The 18,413-nt window shown below is 44.1% G+C and overlaps 1 protein-coding gene across 1 annotated transcript in view; it reads left to right on the forward strand.

Moving 5' to 3' along the window:
- The first annotated feature begins 823 nt into the window (after positions 1 to 823).
- The window catches only part of SYDE2 (synapse defective Rho GTPase homolog 2), a 28,998-nt gene continuing 11,408 nt past the window's right edge, over positions 824 to 18,413 (forward strand). The window contains exons 1-4 of the mRNA XM_074152458.1: positions 824 to 935; positions 5,042 to 5,764; positions 14,781 to 15,880; positions 18,025 to 18,151. Coding sequence (XP_074008559.1) covers positions 824 to 935; positions 5,042 to 5,764; positions 14,781 to 15,880; positions 18,025 to 18,151 — 2,062 coding nt within the window. The remainder of the gene's footprint in view (positions 936 to 5,041; positions 5,765 to 14,780; positions 15,881 to 18,024; positions 18,152 to 18,413) is intronic.

The raw sequence follows: 18,413 nt of genomic DNA on the forward strand, positions 1-18,413 counted from the left end.
ACCTGCCGGGATGCAAAACCTGCCACATGCATGGCCTAAGCCCAGAAGGGAAAAGTAAGTTTGCAGCATACAGATTTGCTTCTTTGGGGGAAAAAAAAAGAAATCAACATCAAGGGAAAAGAAGTATGTAAAAGATGCTGTGAATCTTTTGGTCTTTGGCAAGAAACGCTACGCGCATGGCTGACATAGAAGATGATAGAATCATAGAACGGTTGGAGTTGGAAAGGACCTTAAAGATCATCTAGCTCCATCGCCCCTGCCATGGGCAGGGACACCTCCCACTAGACCAGGCTGCTCAAAGCCCCATCCAGCCTGGCCTTGAACACCTCCAGGGATGGGGATACGCCGAGCACAGCCCCGGGTATCGATGGGGCGGTCGGTGTCCGGGCAGGACGGACCCACGGACGGGGGAGGCGGGCTGCCCACCCACCTGCGGTAGCCCCCGCAGCCTCCCGGGCCACCTCCGGCGAGCACAGGCGGTCCTGCTGGCCCTGCACCCTCGGGACCGGGACCGGGACCCTTAGGCGGACGGGGGCGACGCCCCCTCCACTCTCCACCGGCCGGGGTCCGCAGCGGCCCGGCGGCCTCGGTGCGGGGCGGCGCCCCCCGTGCGGCGGCGGGGCATGCGCACTGCGGGGCGCCCTCTCACCCCGCTCAGCTATGCCAAGTATGTGCGCGGCGGAGCCGGGGCCGGGCCCGCGGAGCCAGCCCGCCATGGGGCAGTGCGGCCCGGGGCTGCCGCCGCCGCGCAGGGGGGCCGTCGGGTCCCGCCGGCCGGGGGGCAGCGCCCGCTGAAGGCGGCGGGGAGGCAGCAGCCGGAGGCATGGCTGAGCCGCTCCGCAGGACGCTCTCCAAGCTGCGGGGCAGGAGGTCCCAGCGAGGGGCGGCGGCGGCGGGCGGCGGGCACCGCCACGGCGGGGGCTGCGCCCCGCAGGGTAAGTGCCGGCACCGGGGGCTCCGGCCGCCCTCCCACCTGCCGGGCGGGGGCGGGCGGTTCCGAGGGCGGCGAGGAGACCGGTGGGCGCCGGGGGAGCGGGGGTGCCCCGTCCCGCTGCTCCCGGCGGCCGCGCGTCTTCCATCTGCCCAGCGGAGCGGCTTTCCCCGGCTGAACCAGGCGCTCCGCTGCCGGGAGTTAACTTCTTTTTAATTCCTCTTAAAAGCGGGGGAGAAGGCTGCGCGAGTGGGTGGAATGGCGCTTTTAAAAAAAAAAAAAAAAAAAAAAAACAACAAAAAACGAACAACTGTTTTCCAGTATCTCCCAAAGACCTGACTTCTCTCCGCGAGTCTGAGGGGCTGCGTATTCCAGCCCGTGCTTTGCGTTTGTGTTGTAAGGTTTCGGATGGGAACGCCGCTGGAGCAAAAAGCGGCTGTCGGGGTAACTCCTGCGGCTCCCCGCTGGTTTGTGCCTTACGGAGTTATCTTAAGCCCATCGCCCGTGTTTAAAAGCCAACTTTATTTTCATTGGGCAGTACCAGCTTATATAAACTGTAAGTAAACAACAACGGAGCCCGAAAATTCATAGGGCTTTCCATGGAGCTGCCAGTATGCAGGGAAGTTAAATGAGCTGTTACTCGTGTTTGGAAAAGTTTTTGTCTTTCTTTTTTTTTGTCTTGTACAACCTTCAGATTTGTTGCGAACAGAGATCAGGCACTTAAGCAAATCTAAATTTAGGTCTTGAATCAATCGTCAGCGGTAACATCCTCGCATCCGTAATTACTCTTCTTCTCGACAATAAAAATTCCTCATTAAAATGAGGCGCTTGAATTTAGACCACTACTTTGTGTGAATCCCCACACGTTCTTATCATATGACTGTTTGTCGTTCTTTGGCTTTTGTTTGCTGCCTGTTTTTTTTTTTTAAATGGTGCACTTGAGAAGCTTACAAATAAATTTTTCGTCTTGCTGTTGTTCCATTTAAATACAGAATTATTATATTTCTTAGTTTTACAAGGAAACTTAATGAAATGTGTTTAAGTAGCTGGTATTAAAACCAGAAGAACCATGGATTGTTTTGATCCATATATGGAGAGACTGGGAAAAGCTGTTCCCCTCTTCATTACTATCTGAAAAGCAGTGCGCAGTATCATATTGAAATATTTCATACGCCTACGTAAGAGGAGAATATCAATTTTGACCTCAGTTCAGCTGAAACATCGAGGCTCTGGTTTCTGAGCCTATGTGTGTTGTTACCACAACACTTTAAATAGTGATTTATTTAAATTTTTTTTTCAATAGAGTGGAAAGTGAAGAGAATACCTGACTTTTTTTTTTTTTTCTTTATTCAACACTATATTGAAGCCTTTTGGGAAGGAACCGTTGTCTGGTTCTGTGTTTGTGTGGAGGCTTATTATATATTTTTAGAATATATTAAATATATTAGAATACTAACTGAGAGTAGGCAGCGTTCTTCTGAACGAACCTTTGCTCTAGAACCAAAAGTGTGTACCTGACCTGTGTATCTCTGAAAGCTTTGTATTTATTTAAAATTGGCTCGTTACTATAACAGCTAATGATGTTGAAAACTCGCTCTATGATACTGAACCACCGGTTGTGCAGATACTTGCATGTGAAACAGTTTGTTACTAAAATAAACACAGGCATAAGGGCTTTCAGGATCAGGGCCAAGTTCGAATAAAGGGGAGGCAGCGCTTGCAAATGCTGCTATCCGTTGCAAAAACTGCAGTTGGAGGACTTACATGGAAGTGTATCTTCTGGACGGGATTCAGTGAACACTTACAATCAATGACTTCTGGCAGCACGTTGGCTAGTTCAGAGATGGGGTAGTTTTGAATTTGTGTGGTAGGCGGCGTGTCTCTGCAAGCAGAGGGGTTATTGGAGTGCGCTGGAGCTGCTTGATTATTAATGTTCCTGCGGTGAGCTCTTGCAGATGGTTTGTTATTGAGATACCCGGCTGGATGGCGAAAACAAAGCAGAGTTTGCTCTGTGCCTTTGCTGCCGCTGGGACCCGCGGGCAGCCGGAGGCTGATGCCAGATGTGTCGCTGTGTGCATATTTAGGCATGTTGTACTTCTTAGGAGCCCGCTGTTTGGGGAATTGTAGGCTGTCTGAACTGGCGTGGAAGGGCCTGCGTTTCTACCACGAAGCAGGAAGGAACAGATATTTTTGGTTGTGGAAATACAGCTTACGGATGCTCCATCTATTTATGTTACCGGAGCAGGGACCTCTCCTCGGGCTGTCTGGGCACAAGTGAAGGGCTTTGAGGTGGTCATGACCAGCAGGAGGATGCTTACCCAAGCAGTCCCCAGTCCAAACTGACTTCTTGCAAGTGTAGGCATAGCCCTATGCCTGCTGCAGCCTAGCTCCCCATCCTTTTCGTTAGTCCTTACTTGAAATAGTAGTCAAATTGTGTAAAGAGAGACCTTTTACAATGGCAGGCTTACATTTCCAGGCTGTGGGTGGGGGAAGGAATACGGTTGCTGCCAAATCACTGAAACTTTTCCAGAGATCTGCGTCCTCAGCCCTGCTTTCACGTTTGCCTCAGATTCTGTTAATTGACTGACTTGGGCACCAGTGCAGGAAAGCACTTCAATGGAGGTGTGCACAGGCTTCAAAATGAGCATGGTTAATTTTGTTCGTTCTTTGAACCAAGTTAATTATTCAAATCACAAACAGTGTTCATATTGCAGTTTAGCTAAACAACTAAACCTCACTTTTGAAAAAAAAAAATGGCCAAGTGATGAATCTTTCATCAAATGGAATGTTGGTGTTTCATCTTATCAGGGATCCCTTCTGTCATTAATGTACAAACCTAAAAAGAGAGTCAAAGTGACTCTCTGTTCAAGTGACAGTCTTTCTCCTGTCTACAGCAAACTTAGCTGGATTTATGGAGCTGCTCCTTGAGTGCTCTAGAGAGGTGTCCGTATTTTAACATCCGTTATTGGCACGTAAATAACTTTTTGCTGAGAACAATGTTCAGGCAGTATCAAATAACTGTTCCAGTCTGGAATTTCCAGTTGCAGAGGGTCTCGCATGAAAACAAGTTGTCTGTTTTATGAGAACCCAGTTATCCCCACTCAGTCTTAGTGGCTGAGCAAACCCTGTCTGGGTTATCCCAGAGGAGCATGAGGGTTCTGTGACCTCCCTTCCCTCTTTTTAATTGGGATGTATTTGCAGCTTTCCTTCCAGCCCTGGCAAAGGGGTCGGTGCTTGCTCGAGGGTGAGGTGCTCGCTCCTTGCATGGTCCCACCTCCCTGGATGGGATGCCAGGGATATGGCACTGCTGCGGAGTGGGCTGCTTGGACATGCTCCGACAAGAGGCTCAAGTGCAAGTGGCTTTTTTGATGCATAATTAAATGCTTGGCCGTTGCTTTAAAGAAATTGTGTCAAGTTTTGGGAGCAGTCAGTGGAATTTGATTAGGTGTTGCCTGAAATTTTTGCTGTGTAGTGAGATATTTAAAAACTGTTCTACATTTCTTCCTCCTTCCTTCCTTCCTTTCATGATGGTGTGTTTTGTTTTATTCCCTACAAATCAGGGGATGCTTCTGTCTTAATTATAGGATAAAGCTGGTAAGGACAGTCCTTTCTGGAGGTTTCTGTGCAAAAGATATTCTTACCTTTATTTATATATAAATCTAGAACTGAATCTATGTGGGGTTTTTTGTAGCCATTTAAGTAGTATGTTACATCAAAAGCATGGGCTATTTCTTCATTGGCATAGGTAAACTGGAAAAATACTAAGTAGCAACTTTTCAAACCAATTGTACCTGAACTTGGCAGAAAAAAAGCAGGGGCTTGTATGTAAGTATGCATGACCTTTCAGCAGAGCTATCTCACTGCCACTTATCTAAATTACATGGTGTTAAAAATACAGCCAAACAAGCCTGACTCTTTATTAATTATGTGCACATTCTGCTTTGACAGCCTGAAATCTAATTTTATGATCACATCAACTTACATTTTATCCTTTCAGATGAGGTCTAATGCAAGTGTAATACAACAGCATATGTGTTCATCTGTCGAAAGCGAAACAATATTCTAAGTATTTGTCTTTCCCTCTCTTTTTGCCTTTCTTTCTGGGAACAGATTTAATAGAAAATGTTTACATAGCTTCGAGAAGCAGGAAGGAGCCCAAGTCCCCCCAGGCCAGCGAGGTCCCCGAGCATCGGCCGCAGATGAACAGCATTACTGTTTCTAAGAAACGCAGCTGGCTGCAGCAGAGCGCACACCGACCTCCTCCTCCTCCGCCACCTCCGGAAGAAGAAAACACCTGTAAGGAAACACATGGGGCTGTTATCCCGGTACCCAAATCTCCCATCCCACTGCCCGAGCCCGCGGTGCCGTGGGCTCCTTCCATGTCACTGGTGGGCCAGGAGCGCCCCGCGCGAGCCCTGCCGAGCACCACGAGCCCTGCCACGCTGAGAAGCGCTGCTTTGGACTTTGGTGAGGATAATGACGCAGATGATGAAGGAGAAATATGGTACAACCCCATCCCTGAAGATTACGAGCCGGACTTGCCACGGGTCTGCCTTTCTGCTGTGAATAGCCCTGTCGCTGTGGGCTCCCCAGCGGTTCGGTACAAAACCCTGCTTGGGTGTGACTCGGGGACGGCCACAGGTCCCCATGAGGGTCCTCCACACTCCACGGAAAGCCTGGGCGACAGTCGGACGGTTCAAATGCGCGAAGCGAGTCAGGCCGATGGCGTGCATCCTGGGGAGCACGTGCAGCAGCACTGGCAGAGGTTTGGCTGCAAGGCTGCCGCTCTGCCAGCAGCAGAGGACAATCCTGCCTTTAAGTGTCCTTCAACAGGTAAGAGGGTTCAGGAACATAAAAGTGTGATGTCCTCTATTTTCTCTTAGAGGAATAATAAACCGTTCTTAAGTATCTCTTTTCTCTTTTCCCTCCTTTTATCTTTATCAAGCAAATTTCTGATGGAAACGTGTCAAGTTCATCAAAAATGATTCAAATTGTGAGACTGATACCTACTAAATGTAGAGCTGACTGAGTGGTTTCTCAGTCAGTTTGTTCATGGCATGTCCAGGTGTGGTTGTCCTTGTGCTCATTGGCCCCTACCTAGCTGAAGACCAAGGTTTTGCAAAGCGAACTTGCTAAAGCCTGGTAGTGTGAGGACAGGCTGGGTTTCCTTTGGTAGCTAGTGTCTAACCCTGGCCTTGGGTTCCAACCCCCAACTCACTTAATGTCTGCAGAAGTTTCTTTAACTTGCTGTCTGGGACTTTTTCATAAAGACTTTTTGGAAGACCATATAAATGCTATTCATCACGTTGCTCTCTGTAATTGCTGTCTTGTTGACTGTCTCGGGCGAATCTAATAGACTGGAGAGGAGTGGTTTTCACTTTCAGAAGCCAGCCTCTTTGTTCCTTGTTATCTTTGGCTGAGTGTTTGATAGTCTCATTTCCATAATTCCATTAGTGTGTGAATTCAACATCTTATTAAAGATTTTTCCCAGTCTATTACAAAAAGCCAAACAAAAGTAAAACCACACCAAACAAAAGCGAGCAGAAAAAAAACCCCAACCCTTTCCAAAAAGGCATTATTTTTAATTACTGATGTGTCTTACATTATCTTGACCTTAACCCTAGTATCCTGTTGAGAGCTAGAAACTTAGTGTAAAGTTCAGGAGACAGGGAATTCCAGGTTCCCCTCTTTGGAGAAAGCTTATGCTTTCTTTGCACTGACATTTAAGAGCCTGTATTTCTGCCCAGCTCAGCAGAAGACCTCAAACACCAGCATCGGCGTTGCCCTCCAAGTTGCCCCCTTCATCCTTGCCATCCCGGCAAGGCTTCTCGTCCCGTGTCCTGACATGCCGGGAGCTGCTGTGCCCAGATTCCCAGTGCGGTGATTGTTTCTGGGAACGGGGCTTGTTTTCAAAGGCACCAAAGCAACTGCTGTAAACAGCAGAAGAAAAAACAGTCGATCTTCGCTTCTGGGAGCTCACATTTAGTTCTTTTTGTGGAAATGCTGTAGATACAAAGGTATTTTTAGTTGCAAAGTGTGTTAAAGTTATCGGGCATTTATTTAGAAATAGCTCACTTTATAGCTGCGTTAAATAGACCAACTGTATTTGCTTGCAAAAAAGAAGAAATATCATGTTCTTACATAGATTTTTTTTTTTTTTTTTTTTTTTTTTTCATGATTAGAGCCCTAGGCTCTTTGGAGAGGTCAGTAAGCATTTAGGAAAGCCATGTGTATGTCTTGCAAACTGTTTCACTCCCATTTAGGTGGTTAATCTCTCAATATATAGGTGACTGTTGTTTAAAAAAAAATAAAAATCCCTTTATGTAAGAAGAAGAAAGTCAAAATTGTTGTCCCACTGAAGAAACGTTTATTTTTGAAAGCAAAATACCCATTTAAAGTGTCTCATGAAACCAGGAGAAAAGTGTTATGAATTTCCCCTGATTGGTTTGTTATGCATGGAGTTAATTAAACTACTTTAAATGCAGCTCTCCTTTTGCATGTATTGAATGGTGATCACGTTGAATAGATTAATTGATGATGAAGTGGATCCCTGCTGCTTGGTAATTGGCTTTATTACGGAGAAGTGGCTTAGTTCTTTTTAATCCAGTTAAGGTGTCTACTGTTATTTTCAGTCAAATTTAAAATGACAGCTCATCCATACGAGATTAATGCGTGAAGGGTGACATGGCCAACTTAACTTTGTTTGTGTTAGGAACCTTGTTTGAATTACAAAACTGCAGTGAAATCGATGTCTATATTCTTGGAGAGATGGGTACGTCAAGCAGCAACTCCTGACATACACAATTACTGCTTTGGGGAAAAGTCTGCTTATCTTTCCTATTGATATGATTTTATGTCTGTCAATATCGGTTAGCATTAGAGTCTGAAACACTAGATTTTGAGAAGCATAGACAGAAAACACCGGGGCACTATAAAAGACAACAAAACATGTAGTAGTTTGTCATTTGCTGTTTTCTTCTTTGGATAAAGGAATAAATTTTACCTTTAAAATTTTAAACATTGCTGCCTTATTTGGATTTCCAACTTTGTAGAAAGAAAATAGTAATGTGGGGTTTTTTTATTTTTGTTATTTTTTTGAGAGAGTCTTTATTAGACAGATGGTTAAGAAAAAATATAAATGATAGAATTCAGTTATTGGGAGTCTTTCCAAAAACAGCAGCAAATAGTTATTTCTTGTAAATGCTATCAATAAAATGTATCATAGTTGTAGAGCTAATTTGCCCCATAGTCTTCATTTACACTGCTAGTTCCTGGTGTTAATCTGGTTACTTTCTACAGTAAATGTCATTTATGTTAATAGGATTTGTCAGGTAATTCCTTCATGAATAATTCTAGCCATGCTGGCTTTTGAAAAGGAACCGATTAAAAATAAGGTGCCCCTATAGCAGAGCTTGGAAAAATAATTAAAATTTTTTGTTTATGAAAAGTACACAAAAGGTAAAAGTAAGAAGATAGTTTGGTTCTGAGCTAGTAGTGTAGAAACACAGTGCCAGCTCGTCGTGTTCTTAGGTCTGTGGGAGAAGAATTTAAGTGGAAAGGACCCTGGAGGCTGTTTTTAATTTGATGTCTCCTTGCATAGGCAAAATGGTTATGATTGGAAAATAGGAAATTTGGAAAATTTGTGTTAGGTATTGAATTTCTCATATTGCATTTGCAGTTTTTTGCATGTATAAAATGTTACAGTAAATTTTCTTTACAGCTGTTTAGGATTGAACTCTTAACTGTATGTTTTTATGGACGTGTGGATCACCTGCAGAATGTTGCCAAAACCTACCCTTTTATAATGTTGGCTCCTGCGATAGATTTACATCATGGAGCTCTGAATAGTGCCTTCTGAAGAATTTGTAATATTTTTGCTTTTGGGGAGGATTACTGTTGGAGGATTACTAATAGTCTCCACCTAATCAGTGGGATCATCTCGTGTGAGTCTGTATCTCAGAGACATCCTGGTGGACTCGCACATTGCAGCTTGCCAGGATCTGAACTGTGCTTTTGCTGCTGAAAATGTACTTGTGTTAGCTGTCTGGATGGAAAAATCCTGGTAGGAATCACCGTACACAGATTTCTCTTCAACGCTGTAGGAAGTGAAGGTTAATACCATATTTCCACTTCACCCCAATATATGCCTACCGGAGCTTGAATTAAATCATCATTGGAGCTACAGTGCTCTTTCTCCGCTTAGATCGTGACCGCTATCCTAGTTTGCAAATACATCTTTTGGGGCCAAACAGGCAAATATTTTGCACGCTTAGGTGTCGCAAGTGAGCTTCCAGCAGTACACACAGAGTGAGTGCAGTGGGCAGAAGATCCTATTTACCAATTTCCACAGTTTCAAATACTGTTTGCTTACTTATTTTTATTTTCCAGATGGAAGAGAATTTGTGTTTTAACTGCTTTTTGAGTGCAAGGAGCCTTGTTTTCGTGAGGCAGAAAAGGCACTCACACGAAATATTTGCGTAATGTTTGAGATACCGGAAAGGTTTGGTATGTGGTAGAAAGGTCCCTCTGCTCCCTCCTCCTCCTCCTGTGGAGCTGAAGCCGGTTTGTTGGTGAGCTTTTAGGGAGCTCGTGCGCTTGCTCTTGAAGGTCCAAGGCTTATTCATGCATGTGTCTTTGATCCACGGGGTGATGATACTGTGAAGACCTGCTGGTGAAAGAAGCAGAAGGATGTAGCAGCATCCTTTTGGAGTGGAGTAGGGGCAGTTAATTTAAAATAGTTGTTGCCTTTTTCAGTTTCTCATTTGTACAGAGTAACTGTTCATATGCTCTGACTGGAGAAACAGGGGTGAAGCTGCTTTTCGTGCCATGAAAGACACAGTGAGGGGAGGAAATCTTCATGAGAGCAGCCCAAACATCGTCTTGGTGTGACACCAGCGTGTGAGCAGGGCCAACTGTGGCCTCTGTGCATCGCAGAATCATTAATGTTTAAAACACCCGCAACAAACTCATGCTTGTTTGTAGATACTGAAGTCTTTAAGTCTGGTCGGAGATCTAAAGTGCTGTTGCACATGCTTCTCCTCTCTGTAATGAGGTACCGCGCTTGAGGATGCTCTGAGGGTCACCGTTGGGATGAAGAGCAGGCAGTGGTCAGTCCCTTCACCTCTACGTGTGTGTGAACCTTAGGAGGTTACTCTGCAATCACTTCCCATTTTAATTAATGGGCTATTTAAAGCAATTTATTTTATATCTTTTGCTTCCACAAAAGTGATCCTTGGGTAGATGGGTTTGTCACAGCTTAATTAATGTCAGTGTGCATAATGTTTGAAGAAAACAAACTACCATTACAGCATTCTTAGAGAATTTTTTACCTTTTTAATAATTTCTCCATTCCCTGATTCTGAAACATTATGTGGGAAGGAACTTAGAGGCCTCAGAGGCTGCATTGGTCAAAATAGTAATTTTTATAGGGGGTAAAAAAGCCTTTTTTTTTTTCAGGTTAAAAGAGGAGATTCTTCCATTTATTTAGATAATGAAGATGTTACATAGAAATAATCCCATTCTATCCCTGTTTTAAAAGTTCTTTTCAGTTTTTTTTTTTTTAAGGATTGTTTTTCCCCAGTTGCTTATGTGGGTAGAGGTGACGCTCTCCTTATGTCATAATTGAAGTTGCTTGAATTTGGTATAGCGTGAATTCTTCTCTTGATGGCATTTACAGTCCTACTCTGAGGTTTTCTATCGGAACAGGTCTGGAACTATCTGAGGATGAGAAGGCATAATGGGCCTGCACCTGAGGAAGTTCACAGCCTCTGGCATCAGTAAAGCTGTGCTGTTTCTGTCAGCTGAAGATCCAGATCAGTATTTCTTGTGGCATCTAGTGCAGAAGAACAGCAGCCCTTTTTCACTTGCCCATCGTTTGCTATAAGAACAGTTTTGAGATATTTGGGCTTTTCTGTTTTGATTTACCACTCTCTCATTTTTAACACATTTTCCCAGTAAACCACTGGGTTGATTTAAAAATAGTAAGAATGAAAAATCTAGGCAGGAGAGAGACCTTGCTTTTGAAAGTTACAAACCCTCAGTGTAAGCGGTATTTTATTTCTTCTCATTTTAAAATGAAATGGCTTAGAGCTGCATCACTAATGCCATTATTCTAGAGAGATGCTTTTGGTCTTAGGTGTAGTGTACTTAAGTATATCTGGAGAACGGTAGGAAAAAATAAATTACATGCCAGCTTCAGTTTGGTTGGATCTCAGCGTTTCCATTAGCTATGAGAGTGGCCATTTGATACTTCAATAGCTTGCTGCAGTAAGGAACTGATAAGTTTTCTGACTTACTCGTTCACCTCAACTCATCGTCCCAAAAGTAAGGTACAGGTTTTTTGAGGAACTTTAACTCAGAAACCCTACCATCAGCAACGAGGAGTGTTATGTGTAGAATAAATAGGGTAATGAAATATGCCTGTAAAACAGCGTGTGCTGCTGGCAGTCGGTGTGGCAGTGATGTATGCGCCCAAGCGCTTGTAAACAGTGTTAAGCAGGGTCAGACAAGCATTTTTGCTGTGCTAAATCATTGCCGGTGTCTGGCAGCGGCTGCGTGGTGAGTGCTTTCTATAGTCGGAGTCCTCTCTTGCCCTGGGGCAGCGTTACGTAGGGGTACGGTCTGATGGAGCTTCCCTGGGCCACCACGGGGACAGCAGCCGTTGCCCTGTGGCCCCCTGGTGGGCTGGGCTGGGGGGGGGGTGTCTGGGTTCGTGCAGCTCTGTGTTCCCCTGGGCTGATTGTGTCTCCCCAGCTGCGTCTCTTTGGTCATGAACAAGCTTTATCCTTTCACGCAGCCGTGAGCTGAGCAAAGTAAAAGGTGGCTTTACTAGTCAAGCTGAACAAACAGCTGATGGATGCAGCCACTTACGATGTCAGGTCACTTGGACTTGGGTTGCATTGTCCTTCAAAAGCTATTTTTCTTTCTGTGTTACTCATACTGCTAAACTTCTGGAAAGCATAAGTATATCCTAGAGCAGCCCAGGTTGGAAAGGAATTTGGAAGATTATCTGATCCACCTTTTGGTGGGAAGAGGAGCCTAGATGAGACTACCTAGCACCTTATCCAGTTGCATCTTGAAAACCTCCAGTGATGGGGACTCTTATCATGTCCCTGGGAACATTGTTCCAATGACTGATTGCTCTCATTTTAAAAAAATCAATAAATAATATATATCATATATATACACATATAGTCAGCTCCATCACATAAAACTGACCATCCCTTTGCTGCCTTGGTAGTCATTTACATGACAGGTGCCTGTTATGTTTCATCTCCTCCCACCATCCTTCCGTAAGGGTATTTTTAAAGTTTAACTGCTGAGATGGGATATATGGTGGGAGAGCGAGTGGGGACAGGGACAGTGAGGAGCCTGTCTGCAGCACGGCCTTGGAGCTTGGTAGAAGGCACAAGGCCAGCTCGGTTCCTCTGACACCCTTGTGAGAAACCTGTATGAGATGGGCAGGCTGGGAAGCGAGATGTTAGCGGCCTGTGCTACAGCTCCTTTTGCAGCTCGTTCAGAGCTGTGTCATGTACACTCTTTAAAATTGCGTGCATACCTCAGCACATTGCTGGCTTTAGTGGAACAGCATGTGGCTCAATGCTGATGGGAATACCATCCTGCATAATACTCGACTGTTAAGTTTCTTCCAGCTGCATATTTTATTTTAACTGTTTGGTGCTGGGCGCAGCAGAAGTTGGACACATAAAAAAGTCGGAGTGTTAGATTGACTCTTCAGTTTTAATGAGCTGGGGTGAAATTTAATTTGCTGGCCTGCTTTTCCAAGCCTGTGCCAGAGACTTTTGACAGAAAGGGAAGATTAATGTTATTGGGCTGAAGTATGGCACTGATTGCTACAGAGCGCTCCCGGCCAGCCCACCAGTGGGACCGTGCTGTGATTTGCAGTACAAGGGAGGGCTTTGTCCGCTTTTATCAAACACCACATTTCTAACTAGCTGCTTGCCAGAAAAGCACAGCAGGCGTGCTGGAAATAGCCCTTCCCCTGCGAGGGAACTACTTCCATGAGATGCAGGGCTAAATGAGTTTTCCTCTGTCGCTCTGGAAAACATTCTGTGCATTATTTGTCATAACTGAAACTTTCTCTTATAAAGATACTCTTTTAAGCAAATATCTGCAAAAGTTATTAAAGCCAAATGTCTGTTGGGACTAGAACTAGTCTTTGTAGGGTTTTTTTTGAGAGAGGAGAGTGGTGGTGCCAAAACCACAACAAATGACTTTGGTCAAAGACTTGCCTGATTAAACTGTTTAATCTAAGTGAAGTTATAGTTAAATGTTGAAAATTAATTTGGATGAACAGGGGACTTGTAAAAATCACTAGCTGCGTGGTGATTCAGACTCAAAGTGATTAGTTTAGAAGAAATCTGTAAGAATAACCTCTGTAAAGTATTATTTGCTGAGTACCTTGTGGAAACAACACTTCTTTCTTCTTTTTTGTGTGCTGTAAATAGACTGTCCCTTTCCCTGGCTGGCAAGGGGAGGGTGACCGATGGGTATAGGCGTTTGAGTCTCCGTGAGCTGATTGCACCATGCAGGGTTACTGTGCTTAGGGGCTCTGTGGTACCCAAGCCTGCACAAGGCTACATGAGTCCTGCTGGGACCTACTAAAATTTGCAAAGCAGTGTGTGAATGGGAACCACTGTTGGTTTTTCAGGGGATAGAAAAGTGACTCTAAGTGAAAGCAACTCATGTAATTTTACTGGTATCTATCATTCTGGCCTCAGTTCCCCTCTTGCACGTTTCATCAGCTCGTGTAAATTCATTGCCTTTCCTACAGTCGTTACTGCCTCATGCTGGTGAAAGTGAGAAAAGCTTTAACTATAACTTGTTTGGATTTCCTTGAGTATTGGAGCATGAGATGAACCACAGGTTCCTGTCTGTGCAGTACTGGCTTGTGTCTAATTGTGTTCCTTAATTAGTTGTCTTCTAGTGCTAAATTGAGGGGGTCTTCTTTTCTTTTTCATTTGCCCCCTTTAGCATCAGTGCTTGCTGTTACAATTTTTTGTTTAATCTTTTTTTTTTTGGTGCCTTGAAAGGTGGGTGATTTCCCGTGACAGTGTTACTTAGGAATTGTATAACATTAAGCCCTGCCATAGGCTGGTGTGCCAGGAAAGATGGAGAGTTGCTGGCAGGTTTGAGGCAGTGCAGGATGCAGGTTTTGGAAGGCGTAAATCCTTGTTGTGTTCCTCATCCTGTGGCAGAAAGGAGGAGCTCAGAGAAATGGACAAAAAGGTGTGAGACACTGCCTTCATCTACACAGGAGGGATTTGGGGCTCTTTTGGGCAACAGAGGGACGCGCTCAAGAGTGTAGCTGTATTCTTGACTAGAGATGAGCCTCTATCCTCTAGACTTAAGAGGAGTGGGCAGTGCTGATGTGTTGGCTATGTAGCTAACTGCTTCCTAGATAAGGGTGCGTTTGCCATATACCAGTGTTTTCCCATTTAAGACTGATGTCGTTGCACCTGTGCCCTGGGAATGCAGCCGTGTCTGCTTGTACAGGGGATACAGCACAAATGGATCGAGCTGAATGCAGTGGGTGAGGTAGCTCCTTTGTTTATAAGTAGTTTCTGGCCCTTTCATCTCCATAAAGCAGAACAAATCTGACTCCTGACTATGAACTGCCAAATTTGGCTGACCGAGACAGCAGAGCACAGCTTTCTGAGTGCTCCTGAACATCTGACTGATGAATGATTGGCGGTTGTCTGAATGAATTGCATTTATCAAGTTATGAAAAATCAACATTTTCCCCTAGTTCAAGATTTATTTTTTCATTGCTGTGACTGCAGTTACTGAGCGGTTTGAAAATGACTGTTCCTTCTCTTTTCTTCTAAAGGGTCTGGAGTTGTACTTGCACACAAGGCTGATATACCCTCAACAGAGGTTTCTCCTCCAAGTCCCAGTCCTCTGAAAAAAAGCGGATCAATCAACTGGCCTTTCCCCGACAGAATTAAATCTCCCAGGACTGTGAGGAAGCTTTCCATGAAAATGAAAAAGCTGCCAGAGCTGAGCAGGAAACTGAGTGTCAAGGGAACTTCAAGCCATACTAGTTCAGATAACCCTCCTTCCCTGCTGAAAGGTAGCTGCCGGGATACAAGCCATACAGTGTCTTTGCCATCTTCTGGAAACTCAGCCACCACTGCCAGCAGGAATGTGATAAGTCGTTACCATCTCGACAGCAGCGTGTCGTCGCAGCACACCTACAGAAAGAAAAGCTCGAGGAGCTCCAAATCATTCAACAAAGGTGGATACCTCAGTGATGGTGACTCTCCTGAACTTATAACAAAATCAGGTAAACATGGGCATGAAACCAAGTGTGGGAAAGGAAAGGAGAGCCTTCCAAGCAACAATGGTAAAACTGAAATAGATATTGACGCTTTTAGGCACTATAACTTTTCTGATCAACCCAAGTGCTCTCAGTACATATCTGGACTCATGAGCATTCACTTTTATGGTGCTGAAGACTTAAAACCACCAAGAATAGACTCAAAAGATGTTTTCTGTGCGATACAAGTTGACTCAGTAAACAAAGCAAGAACAGCCCTGCTTACATGTAGGACAACATTTCTAGATATGGACCACACGTTCAACATAGAAATCGAAAATGCTCAGCACTTAAAGCTGGTGGTCTTCAGCTGGGAACCCACCCCGCGGAAAAATCGGGTGTGTTGTCATGGAACTGTGGCTCTTCCCACTCTCTTCCGAGTGACAAAAACACATCAGCTGGCTGTCAAACTGGAACCAAGGGGGCTTATTTACGTCAAGTTGTCACTCATGGAGCAGTGGGAGAACTCTCTTGATGGGCTCGATGCAGATCGGGAGCCTGTGATGTTCGGGGTAGATGCTCAAAAAGTTGTAGAGAAGGAAAATGCGGGCTTGATGGTGCCACTGCTGATGCATAAATGCATTCTGGAGATTGAAAAGAGAGGCTGTCAGGTACTGTGCTTATTTTAATCTGTTTTGTTAATACTTCTGTGTTGGGATAGCTGTTGTTTCAGAGCATGAGCAGCAAGGGGGGGAAAGGGGAAAAAAAGCTGCTGTTTTTGTTTGGTGAACGTTGTAATGCGGAAAGACTAACAGGACTGTGAAATCGATGCTTCCAGCTCTGCTTTTGTGAAGGACTGCAGTCTCAAGCAAATAGGTCAAAGATTATTCTCTGCCATCACTTTGTGCACAGCGTTAAGATGAGGAGGAGACACCCAGGGGCTGAGTTGTTTCCCCATGGCATTGCTCCTTGCCTTTCTTCAAGCTGTTTGCAAAATCAGGACAGGAGGTGAATGCTGTAAAGCAGCAGTGCCCGGTGTCGTCTTTTCATCCTAATACAGTTTAGTAGTTGATGTAACTTAATGGACTAACATATGTAGGAGAAATGGGGTATGGAAACAAATCCCCAGTTATGGATGCTGGACGAGGTCTGTTAGGAAGAAAGATGCACAGTTCTAAGGTGGGATTTTCCCCTTGGCAGTTAATTTGGAACTGGTGGGAGGACTCTTGCATGCTCTTCCACAGCATGTGTGCCCTGGGTTTATTTTACACCTGTTCTTGCTCAGGTGAAATTGAGTAGTAATCACACCTACCACTGTTACTATTTTAAATTGCTGACATGTAGTTCCAGGTGTTATGAGATTAACTCTGCTATTTATAACCTAGGTCATAAAATATGGGCAGAAATGGTATTTCTGTGTAATTTCTTTGCTGGAAGTCATTACTGATAACAACTTTGTGATTCTTATTGTGAATGCTTCTCCTAACATTATGCAAATCAGTGGAAAAGAGAAGTTTTATTCTTTCCAATGTGTGTGTCCCATGGCTGCAGCATTTTATTTTGGGCTTATTAGTACCTAGTCATGCAAATGATATTGGGTAATCAAGGCAACACCGGTAATGAAGCGATTGGTATCTGAATTGTCTGAATGTACCTGGTGCTTTTGAGCATGAAATCTAATTTGTGTATTTGCACAGGAAGAACCAAAAATGCAAAATATACTGTTAACTTTTTGTTTTAACCGTGTGCTTGTCTGACATTTGACTTTCCTATATACTGCAGACATTGGCATGGTATGGCATCTCCACCTGAATTTCAGATGCAGCATTAGACAACTTCAGAGTGAAGGAAATTGTCTTAGGCAAATACCAGATTGTATTCAGTCTTGGGAAAGAGGGCGTACAGATTCCCTTGAGTAACTTTCCATTTATTTAGACAGAAATTAATATATGGCCAAATACTCTTGTTTGCAAACCTAGATTTGCATGGTCTAAGTCAGTACAGTCTCAGTCAGGGCACGTTTTTGGGTTTTTGTGTCTTTTGAGTCCATGATAATTTTGAACTATCTATTTCTGCTCTGTACACCTGCCCATTAAGTTCATTAAAATAAAGTAAAATTAATATATTTTTAAGATTAGTTCCTAATATCATAGGAGTGCTTTGTATAAGTGGTCTTGATGAGAATGAAAAGTAAATAATGATAAAATGCAAAATTTGAGTGCATGAAAGCATATTATTGAATTAGTGATTCATCCAGGAGTGTCATGGGCTTCATTCCTCTCGCCTTGAGCATGATAAAAAAACCCTGCTTTGCCTAAAACTCTTCATGCGATTTGAAACACCTGCAATCAGCATCCTGTCACCTTTAAATCAGCATCTTATAGATGTAATAATGGAGTATTCATAATTCTCTTGAAGCGCTGGTTACTGGTATCAAATATAATTTAAATTTTGTTTACTATCTAGCTTATTCTGTATTTCTTTGTTTCCGAAGTTTGCGTAAGAACGAAGCACTAAATTATTCCAATTTAAAGCTCATGTTCTGTCAATAAAATACTGCTCAGCATGTTCGCTGTCATGGAAAACATGTTGTTATTCACTTACCGCTTAACAGTCCCAACTGTGTCTCTTGTGCAATGTTTCATAACGTACATTATCATTTGATGTTAATGGTTTACGCTGTTTGAGTTTCCTTAAGGTACATTTCCAAACAGTTCTTTTTGTGGCGCTTCCCAGATGAGACAAAACATGATGTCAGCTGTGAGTCTCCTGCGCGGGACAATAACTGATGTGTGGCTGTTGTTTGTGGTTGTAGGTGGTAGGCCTGTACCGGCTGTGTGGCTCGGCAGCGGTCAAGAAGGAGCTTCGAGAGGCGTTTGAGAGGGACAGCAAAGCTGTTACTCTCTCCGAAAGCCGGTACCCGGATATTAATGTCATCACAGGTAATACAGTTTCTTGCTTCTCTTTTAATATAGAATTATGCCATGTTTGTAGCGTACCTTTTAAAAGGTGAAACTGTGCTCTGAACTAGTTTGCTGTTGCTGTTTGTCAAGCTGTTAACTTGCTGCTGCATATTGCTAAAGGCAGGGTGAGGATGAGTGCAGTAGCCTTGGGGAAGTGTAAATGTGAAGCAGCAGTGATTTGGAGGGAGGTGGGTATGGAAGGAGCCGCTCCACCAGTCACAGAGGGAGGTGGAAGTCTGAA

Source organism: Numenius arquata, chromosome 8 (assembly GCF_964106895.1).
Source record: "Numenius arquata chromosome 8, bNumArq3.hap1.1, whole genome shotgun sequence".
Taxonomy (NCBI): domain Eukaryota; kingdom Metazoa; phylum Chordata; class Aves; order Charadriiformes; family Scolopacidae; genus Numenius; species Numenius arquata.